Below are 10,301 nucleotides of genomic sequence, written 5' to 3'. Positions count from 1 at the left end.
TCATATCTAACCAATATGCCATGCCAGGCTCCCAGGGAAAGATTTTGACCAGTTTGGTTCCCCAGGCTGACTAATCATCCTATGAGATGAGCACAATAAAGAAGGACTGGGTCAGTCCCACCTTAAATTGGATTAGACGGCCACAGAATCACAACCATGGTAACTGCAAAGCGTAAGCAGAGACACTCCTCCATTTCTTGCTTTCCTGGTTCTGCCATCCATGGTGCCAGCACAAGTTTTTGAGCAGTGGCACAACAACCTACAGCAGAGGATGGATCCAGCTGAGAAAAACAATCCAGTGATAGAGGGAAGTGTTTCTTCCAGCTCCTCAGGTGCCTCAATGGTACAGGGAGAGAAAAGGGCCCCTTCAGTTATCAATGCCACTGATGGAAGTCTACATAAAATAAGTCTCCAAATCTCAAACAAAGTAAATCTCTGAAAGCCTGAGACTGCAGCTCAGCTACTACAGCAGCAGCCTGGTGTCACGGAGCCTTAGCAGAGCAGCTGGAAGATTTTGCTTGGCTTTATCAAGAGCCATTTACGCCTCTTCATAAGGATGACAATCAAGAAAACTAGAACATCCTAGGTATCAACAGGAAGTTCACTGACACATGCTAATGGTTAACTGCCTTTTCGCACGTCAAATTCACACTTTATTCATGCAAGAGCCAAAGCACAGAATATATTTTAGAATCAGAAAAAAATTGCTGCTTACAGTGATATCCCAGCTCACAACTATGTGTTTTACGTGTCTTGACTCCACAGTTACCAGGAAGATTTACTCCTTACTTAAAACTGTACCGGAGGGGAGATGATGGTCAGTAAAAATCAAGGTTTAGGATCTAGTGACTCTTATGGGCAACTTAACTTTTGGAGAAGAACAAGGTGCATAGAAATACATACCTTTAAACCACATCTCCTGGAGCTTGGAACTCACCTGAGCAGCAATATGTACACATCCATATAAACATGCAGTGCTTTTGCTAAGGTATGTTTGCTTTATCATTATTTTTCTCTCCAGTATCTCACTACAGCTGAGGCTCATTCTAGCCTCATACCTGAGAAACAAGGCAGACTTATGGGTGCTGCTTTCAAGGCCATGGAAAACAAAAGATGAGCATGTTAAAGGAAATGCAAGATGCTTCATAGACATATAGAGTGCTTTCTCCTCTCATTTTGTAGGGATTCTCATGACCTGGCAGTGCAGTAATCAAAAAATTCATTTCACACTTGATGGTCTGGTTCTGCACAGCTCTACTCACACACCTGCACTGCAAATAAAAGTGCTTAACCAGCATTTTAGTCACTAGATGAATGTTTTTCCTTTTCTAAGCTTAAACAAGGATTTAGCACGATTTACAGAGAGCAGCTGCATTTCACAGAAAAGCATTAAATACGTAGAACTGCTAATGTGCAGAGGAGCCCTGTGACTTACTTTTGGAGGTCTGCAGGGTTTAGGATAAGGGAAGTTACAAGCACTTTGGGGAAGACTCCTGCTGAGAAGAGGAACAGATCACAGCGTGATGAAATAGGGGCAGTTCCCCCTAGGGAGAAGCAAGCCTGGAGACAGCTTTGGAAGGAACACCAGAGGTTTGCAACTGACATGGAAAGAACAGTGAAGAAAACTCTTACTTCAGTCCAGCAGATGACCTTAACAAAGGTTTAGCATGCAAGGAGGCCCAAACTTCTCCTTCGTGGGAAGATACACACTGTGCTGGAACTTTGTTACAACAGATGCTCCACTAGGACTCCGTTGCAGAAGCTAACTCTGTCCCAGCACAGCAAAGAAACTGGCTCTGGGCACTTAGAGAAGGATTTGCCTACATGAACAAATCTGTCTGCAGAGCTGTGCAATGCCTTACCTTTCACCTTCCCTGCCTTTCAAGCCAATGGAAAACAGGCAAGAGAGATTCCTTCTCTCTCCAAAGAGAGACCTAAAGCAGCTTAGGTGAACTGTGCCCTAATATTTCCTCTTCTTTCCACTCATCAAGCAAGCCTGGGGCAAATTCCTCCATCACCTGCAGGTGTCTAGCCACAGGAATCTCACCACCACCACCTGTGTGGTTCCCAGCAGACATTTTATCCTGTTCCTAGATTTCTAGTCCTGCAATGCTGCTGGCTCCTGGCTGTTTTATCTGGCAGCCTTACCTACTCACTAAGTGCAGAGTGAACCTGCAGCTGCAACAAGCAGAGAGGGGGAAGCATTTGGTGCAAGCAGCCAGCACTCTCTCCCTTCCAAGGTGGCTCTTGTCACCTATTTGCCTGCCCGATTCCACAGTTGCCACAGGCAAAGTATCAGTTTGCAACAGGCTTCAGGGACAGGGAAAGGCTGATATTTGAGCCCCAATGCCAGACTCAGCTTCTGCAGTACCTCACCTCGTGGGAGGCCAGCTCATGCCGAGGGAAAGAGTTGGGACTGGCTGTGGAGGGGGGGCATGGTGGGACCAGCATAGGCCTGATGCTGTTTCAGCAGCGAGACAGGAGACAGACGGAGTGGGGGGCTGACACCATACATCCCATAATGCTTTGTGCAAGAAGCAAGTGACAAATGTAGGGCAGGGGAGGTGGTGTGTGAGCCCCCCTCTCTTCAAGCTGATCTTGTGCCATGGGATGTCAGGGTATGGCAGCTGAGCTGGGCTTAGCTGCCTGCCGGGATTTAGTGTCAGTGCGGCAGCATGGGCAGAAATTAGCAGGGCTGAGGATTTCCTTTTGGCAGATGCCAGGAGAGCTGGAGCGGCTCAGGGAAGAAAAGTGATGAAGGTTTCCCATTTCTTCAATGGGAAATTAAAATCTTAGCATTCAGAAATGGAAATTTTGATTTCTAGCGGTATGTAGGGAACTGGAGGCAGAGGAAATGCTGATTGAAAGGCCAGTCTGTACCATTAACTTGCTTGTTCTTTATGCAGCGACGATTGCCCTGCTGGCGGTGTGAAGATACATGCTTCCAGTTGTGAAGGGTCCACAGCCATCAGGGAGCCGACAATATTCTTACAGACGGTACAGTTACTGAAAATCCTCTCCAGTAATGACCGACTTTACTGTGCTCCGGTTGAAAGAGTCATGAGCACAAAATTCACACCCAAAATAGGCCTTTTAATTATTCACGGCTCCATAGTCTCCAGAGCTATGCAAACCCGAATCATTCGCTTTGTAGATCCCCAATGCTGAAAACCCCACAGCTGAATGAAGCCAAGGTCGCCGTGACCTTCCTCCCCCTCCCGAGGCTGCACAGCACCGCTCCATCCCCTTCCCTTCAGCCTCAAACTCCGGGGCTCCTCTCGGGTGACTCCCCGGAGCCACCGCAGTGCCAGGCGCGCTGCCGCACGCAGGGATTCACCTGCCACCTAGTGGGGCTTCCCCATCCCTGCAGCTGCCTCCGCTTTATCCCTCTCCCAGGCGGGGAGCGGGGCAATGCCCGGAGGGGTGTGAGCCCCGGGGAAGCCGTGCACGGAGCGGGCGCGCACCGGGGCCGCGGGTGTGTTCCCGCACAGGGGGTGTGCACCGGAGGGGTGCCTGCGCACGGGGAGGGGGCTGTGTCTTAGTGGGAGGGGAATAGTGGGAAACGGAGGGGGTGTGCACCGACCGGGGGGAGTGCGAGTTCAGGAGGCAGGGGGCACGGAGGAGGCGCGCTCCCGAGGCGCTGTACCCGGGCGTGCGTGTTCGTCCTAGCGGCGTCTGTGCACGGACGGAGGGGTGGCCCGGGGAGGGGCGTGCAGGGAGCGGGGTGCGGGCACCGGTGTGCGTATCTGTGTGCCGTGTGCGTGTCCGGGTGGTCCCTGGGGCAGCGGGAAGCATACAGCCCCCGGGAGCCGGAGGGACGGGCGGCCGCGCAGGCCCGGTGCCGGGGGCGGTGCCTCCCGGCGGGGCGGGCACGGCGGAGCGGGGCGAGCGCCGCCTCCCCGGGGCGGGCCGGGCTCGGCCTCCCGCTCGGGCCTTGCGTGCTCGGGCCTGGCCGCGCCGGGAGGAGCGGCGATGGAGGCGGCGGGCGGCGGCGCAGCGGCGGGCGGCATCGCCCTGCACGACTTCAGCGGGCAGCTGGGCGAGCAGCGGGTGCACTTCCACGCCATGCGGCTGCGGGACTCGCTCTTCCTCTGGGTGGGCGCTGCGCCCGCCCTCGCCAGCCTGGCCGTCGCCATGTGCAGCCCCCGTGTGAGTGTCGCTGCCGGAGTCCCGGCCGCCCCTCGGAGCCCCGCGGCGCTGGGGGGTGGCCCCGCCGCCCCTAACGCGCGCTGCCGGGACTAAGCCGTGCCCTGTGCTGTGCTCCGCTTGCAGGACAGCATCCCGGTGGCCGCCTCGCTCCTGGGGGACCCCTCGGACACCGCCTCCTCCTGCCTGGCGCAGCGCTTGGGTAGGTGCGGGCGCGGCGGGCGGGGGTGCGGGGGAGCCGCCCCGGCGGGTCGGGACCGGGCCGTGCCTCTCTGGTGGCCCTGAGCCACCAGCCCGGGCTGGCTGGGCGCAGAGCCTCCACTGCTGCAGGTTGCGGCAGCCTCCATCCAATCCACCGATTCCTTTTTTTTTTTTTTTTCCTTCCGTGTACGAGTTTGCGGCACCAGAGTCAGCGGCCTTGGCGTGTTGTGCGCTATCAAGAGGGAATTATTTAATATCCTTATCCTGGCTGTGGGTGCGAGGCAGGGGCTACACCTGTGGAGTTGAGTTTCAAGTGACCTCCTCTCTATAAACCTGTGACACTGCCGTGCTGCGGGCGAGGTGGCCGTCATGCCAGGCACGTGCATTTTACCTAAGATGAAGCCAGTCCTCATCGCATCTAGCACCTTTTAGCCCCCACATTCCAAGAAGTTCTGGCCTGGGAAGTCCAGGGTTGTCTCACAGATGGCTGTGCTTGATCTGACTGACCCTAAAGGGCACCACTCGGGATGCCTCCTTTTCAATCACGTGTAGCATGCTACACCTCCTGCAGTCGCTGAAATCCTGAATCTTAATGACAGCTTGCAAACTCCCATGTCCGTACTAAAAAGATTAAAAATACACGGCCTAATGCATCCTAGCACCTTCACAGCTCTGACAGCTGTGTCATGCTGGTTGCTCATCATCACCCACCAGTGGCTGATGCAGCTCCAACTGGTGAACTGCTGATGTGCTTCTTACCAGGTTTTAAAAGCAACATGCTGAGCTGCTCAATCTCACCTTACGTCTTCTGTTTCAGTTGGAAAGGCCACAGAATTATTAATGATCTGTGTGCTGATCTCCATTTCAGGCAGTATGTCCTGAGTTTGTATTGTCAGGCACTTCCATGAGTCTACACCTACTTCTCCTCCACGGCCACATATAAAAAGGGGTTGCTCACAAGACTGATCTTTGAAAAACAGTACTAGTATCTTTTCTTCTTCACAATAACTTCTCTTTTAATAAACACTGTTTTAGTCGACCCTGGTGGCACCATTTTCTTTACACACTGAGTTCAAGCCTTTCCGTTTTAAGCAATAATTTTATGGGGTACTGGATAACATGATTTCTTTATCTGTAATTAGTGCCTTATCCTTAGGAAGTCAGTTAGTAAAAATGTAGTCAGAGAGGATTTACTTTGGATAAAGTGTAATAGTTTAGTCCACTTTCCATTTGGTCTCCTTGTCACTCATTTCTTTTGAATCTTGCTTTAATCTTCTGTGTAGCATTGGGGCCCAGCTGACAGCTCTAAGTTATCTTTGTGATTCCCACATTTCTTTTGGGATTTTTGTACATGTGCTTGCTATCTTCACTCTTTAAAGATTTATTACATGTGTCATAGCAGAAGTTCATAATAACTTGCCATTTCTTCCATTAATTCTCTCATTGTTCTAGGACAGAGGCTGCCTGAGTCACTTGACTTTTATTCTAGTGAGTCGTCTCACTTTTGCTGTCTTTTTTCTTTTTTTTTTTTTTCCTTAAGGTGCTTTCATTATTTCCATTACTAATTTCCTGTGCTTTGTTACTGAGAACTGATACTGTTGCCTGGTACTTGTGTATAGGTTACTCTTTATCCTTGGAGTATAATGCACCTTCCTATTTTCTCTTTGTGCCTGTAGGTGTCTTTTGTTATCTCATCTTAAACTTCTGAGCCAGCTGTGGCCCAGCTAGCCTTTTGGGCCATCTTCCTCTGTATCCATGCCATCTATCCACTGGGTTGCAGGTTTCCTTGCTAGTCAGCCCCTTTCATGTTATTTATATATACTGTTCTTGCTTGTGTGATCCTGCTTAAGGTATATTATTTTGAGGAAGGCCTATAGAGCTTTTTCACCTTTGGTTCAAAGTGAAAAGTCAATAATACATTTCTGGCTTTGAATAATTTTGTGCTTGCTCTTCACTTGAGCTTCTGAGAAAAGAAATACATCTTTCTGAAATCCCACACCTTAGTACTTAATCTGGCTTTTGTCAGTCCAGCAGTTTAGGTCAACTCATGGTCACTTAGTCCAAATTTATTTATTTATCTGTTTATTTATTTATGCTGAGACCAGTGGATCTGCAAGATCATCAACAAGCATCCCTGTATCTTTGTTTCACAAAGTGCTTGGTAAGGGAATCTGTGTTCCATCTCAGCTAGAAATACCCAGCTTTGCTGTTGTGTTTAGTTTTCTGCTGGGAACTTAAATCCTTGTTACTCTCACAAAATCTGTAATAGCAGGGATGCTATTCACAGCCAAGTCTGGCTTGTAGTTGTACTTCCGAGGTAGCCTTTTTAACCATCCTGATACGTGGTAACCTTCAGGCAGGCAGTTTTTCCCTCCCCCCCTCCCCTCCCCCATGCTTGTCACCATTTTTTCCGTGCAGTTTCTTGTCTTCACAGGCACTGACAGGACTAGCATGCAATGCCATTTGCACATAACTATTTCCGTTTCTTATACTTGCCAGTTGCATTCCATCATCTGCCATGTCTTCCTTCAATGTCGGGTTTCCTGTCCTGGAGCAGGAGTTTCAGTGCTGCTGTGCATCAGTGCACACATTGTCCTTTTGTTTTCTTTATAGCTTGGTAGGGGTCCTAGCCATGACAGCTGCATTTCGTGTATTGGCTCTATCTCCTTCCTTATTTCCGATTTTTTTTCTCTTCTGTTGCTGAAGACACATATGCCTCATTCCTATTCCCCTTTCTACATGTATCTATTTATATCTGCTTGTATGAGGTGCAGGGACTGTTGCCCAGCACTCTGCCTGATTGCTTTGGCACAAGATGTGTCTCACTAGTCAATAAACCCGAATTCTAAGATTGTTTCCTTAGGATGCTGGAGGCCAATTCTTGAGGAAGTCCTTGTCCATTAGTGCCTCCCTCACCTGCATATCCTGAAATCACAGTGCTTTCAGCTGCAGTACTGATTAGTGCCATGTCTGATTAGTACTGATTAGTGCCAATCTTCCTTCTGTGGGGACTGGCAGATTCTTGGTGAAGATCACATCAACCTCTTCCCTGAGTATTTCTCAGCTGGGCGCTGTTCATTTCCACCACCTCTTTTGCAGCATGAATAGTTTACAAACTTAGACCTAACACTTGTTCTTCCTCTTCTGCTCCCGCTGGGCTCCTCTCCAAGCTTTGATTTGGGCCTTTGCCCTGTACATGAAGTTGTAGGAATGGATCTGTGCTGCTGTAGTTTTCTCCTGGCATTCAGCATATCCCAGACAATGGCTGTCAAGGATGTTTTTCCTCCACTTTGAAGAGCCAGTGGAACAGGGGTTATTGACCAGGCTGCATAGGAAGCAGACCTGCTGGGGGGCTTTTTAGGTTAACCTTGTCCTTTACAGTTTTCTGCTTTACTCTGAAGTTGCAGATGGTCTTCCATGGAGGCATGAGATCTGCCCTCTTTTGTCCTTTCCACAAGAGTGCACATGTCCAACTGAATCCTCAGGAAGCAGGGACAGAAAAGGTCCCACTGCCCCTCAGAGCCGGGGCACAGCCCTGGGAGCAGAGGTCCTTGGCACAGGCAGCCCAGAGGGATTCACAGATTCACACTGTTCCTGGGAACTGGAACAGCATCCCAGAGACTATAGGCAAACATAATTAAGGAGTTGAGTTTTGACACTGCAGTGCACTGTATAGTTTTGTTAGCTAGGATAATGGTATTAATTAGTTCAGAATTAGCATTGCATTCATTGAGGGCATGATGATGAAGCACTAGTGCTTACAAAACATGCTGCTTTATACCACAAAAATCTAGTGCCAGGTGCTAATTTTTGCAATCAGAGCACCACGCTGCATTATATCAGCATTTTGTAGTGCCAAGTCTTAAAAGGCAAATGAGTCCTTGCATTTCAGAAGCAGCTCTACTTACTGAGTCAGGAAGCTGGTAACCTGTTAGAATGGAAAATAATAGTAAATTCATTTGCATAATGAAAATGCCTCTAAGGAGTTGTTTAACTACATTTTATACGTACATACATACATATATATGGGTTTTCTGTAGTTAACTGTTTAGTTTCCTATTTAAGAAGGGTTGAGATCTTAGAAGCCCCAGTGTCTCTATTTTGAAGTTTTAAAAATTCAGATGATATTTTTGAATATTCAGCAGAACAGTCTGCTTTGTGTCTGGGATCATTAGCTCCCAGCTCATTCCCTGACAAGAATATCTCGTGACCCAAACACTATTTTTTGTATTCTATTTTACACAACTCAATTTAAATTTAGTTCCTATTTTTCCTATATGGTGCTTACATTTTTCACAAAGTTGAATTTCAGTAATATATAAGGAGAGCCACAAATTTGCTATATTACTGTGGTAAAATCTAAGTAGGATGCCATTTTATTTATAAAACACTTCTTGGTGTTATCTCTTCTACTCTGATAATTAAGTCTTCTTGTCCCACTGGACTGATTTATTTGTCACTGTTACTTAGCTCTGTCACGGAAAGCAGCTCTTAATTTTGTAGCACCTCTCTCTAGGTACTTGTCATTACACTAGCCTGGAACTTGTGCTTGGCTTCATCATGTTCAGCCAAAGCTCTCCAGCCTCTTGGAGCATTCATGGACACTGTGAATAAAGGTTAAAGTAAGCAAAATTGACAGAACTGGTGCATAGCTTTTTGGGGCCTTTTAAGGGGTTCATAATAAAACAGAACTTAATTAAGTGGGGCCAAATCACTTTCTTGTGTGCTTTCCCTCTAATGTTTTACACAGCACAGATTTACCAGCTCTGAATTTCAGTGCTAAGAGTCCAGTACAGTCTGTGGTTTCACTTACAATGTAAGATATTTAAGAAGTGTGCAAAAATCCACTAAAAGCACTGCTAGGCTTTCCAGTGACTAATAGTGTCTTGCGTCCGGTCAAAACCAACTTGCCAGTCACCAGTCTTACATTGTTCACTTCCGTGATGTGCAAAGTCTTGCGCAATACCCCAATGGTCAGGGACTTGTTCTGCTATTCCTTTATAACTGCACTCAGCACGGCAGGAGTGGAGAACATCATCTTAGAAATCTACATGATGCAGCTTTTTAAGAGGCTTGCTCAAATACCATCATCACTTTTATATAAGAATAAACTGTGGCTGACTACTCTGTTTTGTGTTTTAGCCAGCAAGACGAAAAAGCAGATATTTGTCAGCTACAACCTTCAAAACACAGACAGCAATTTCACCTTACTCATAGAAAACAGGATCAAAGAAGAAATGACAGCTTTTCCAGAGAAGTTCTGACTGCACATCACTGTAAAAGAAGATGAAGGTTTTGTTTCAGAAAAACTGATTGCAATTTTCACACTGACATTAAGTTAGTATATTTCTTTTGTATTATTTTATTATCTTGATTGAATTTGTGGTTATTATTAAATATAGATACACTTGGCTTGATTTTTTTTTTCAAACAGAATTTGAATTTTCAATTTCAAAGCAAATTTTTTTTTTTTTTGCTACCCTGCTAAGTAGGATAGCAAATGGATGCTGCAATGGATGATGATCATTGTAAAAGTGTCCGTGGTGTCTGGCCTGCACGCAGGACTGGGATCCGATGGGAAATCAGTTCCAGATGCTATCTGTAGAATTAATCTACTATGTACTAGCACTGAACATAATATAGCAGCTTTTAGTGTTCAAATAAAGAAACCCCACATTTTTGTATGGTAAAGCTGTGACATGAGTGTTACTTTTCTCCTTTTAGCCCCTCTTGGTTGTAGTACTGGTGTTAAACACTGGATTTCCTTCCATCCCTTGGGCACTAAGAACAGTGGCAGGGTTTCACAAAGGTTATTTTTGCATCCCTGAGGACTACATAGAAGGAAAAAGCACCAGTTGACTTCTGGAGTAATAGATAACTCTGTCAGGCTGCTAGAAGAGCATCACATATAAATTGAGCATATACATAAAATCAGAGAGGTCTACTACCATGAC

The 10,301-nt window shown here is 47.2% G+C and overlaps 1 protein-coding gene across 1 annotated transcript; it reads left to right on the top strand.

Annotated features, from left to right (window-relative positions):
- The first annotated feature begins 3,962 nt into the window (after positions 1-3,962).
- On the top strand, positions 3,963-9,904 carry PSMG4 (proteasome assembly chaperone 4). The gene is made up of 3 exons (XM_082277286.1): positions 3,963-4,149; positions 4,273-4,348; positions 9,490-9,904. The coding sequence occupies exons 1-3, from the start codon at positions 3,973-3,975 to the stop codon at positions 9,609-9,611; spliced, it is 375 nt and encodes a 124-aa protein (XP_082133412.1). The 5' UTR covers positions 3,963-3,972; the 3' UTR covers positions 9,612-9,904.
- Positions 9,905-10,301: the final 397 nt, after the last annotated feature.

The sequence above is a fragment of the Coloeus monedula genome, assembly GCF_965178545.1.
Source record: "Coloeus monedula genome assembly, chromosome: 1".
Classification (NCBI taxonomy): domain Eukaryota; kingdom Metazoa; phylum Chordata; class Aves; order Passeriformes; family Corvidae; genus Coloeus; species Coloeus monedula.
The sequence above is the reverse complement of the archived record's forward strand: the minus strand, read 5'-3'. Positions and strand labels throughout refer to the sequence as shown.

What these genes read in the sequence shown, in the direction of transcription:
- PSMG4 (XM_082277286.1), top strand. Translation starts at nt 3,973, where the DNA reads ATGGAGGCGGCGGGCGGCGGCGCAGCGGCGGGCGGCATCGCCCTGCAC. An exon ending in TCGCCATGTGCAGCCCCCGT is followed by an intron (nt 4,150 to 4,272) that starts GTGAGTGTCGCT and finishes CTCCGCTTGCAG; the next exon opens with GACAGCATCCCGGTGGCCGC. An exon ending in CTGCCTGGCGCAGCGCTTGG is followed by an intron (nt 4,349 to 9,489) that starts GTAGGTGCGGGC and finishes TTTGTGTTTTAG; the next exon opens with CCAGCAAGACGAAAAAGCAG.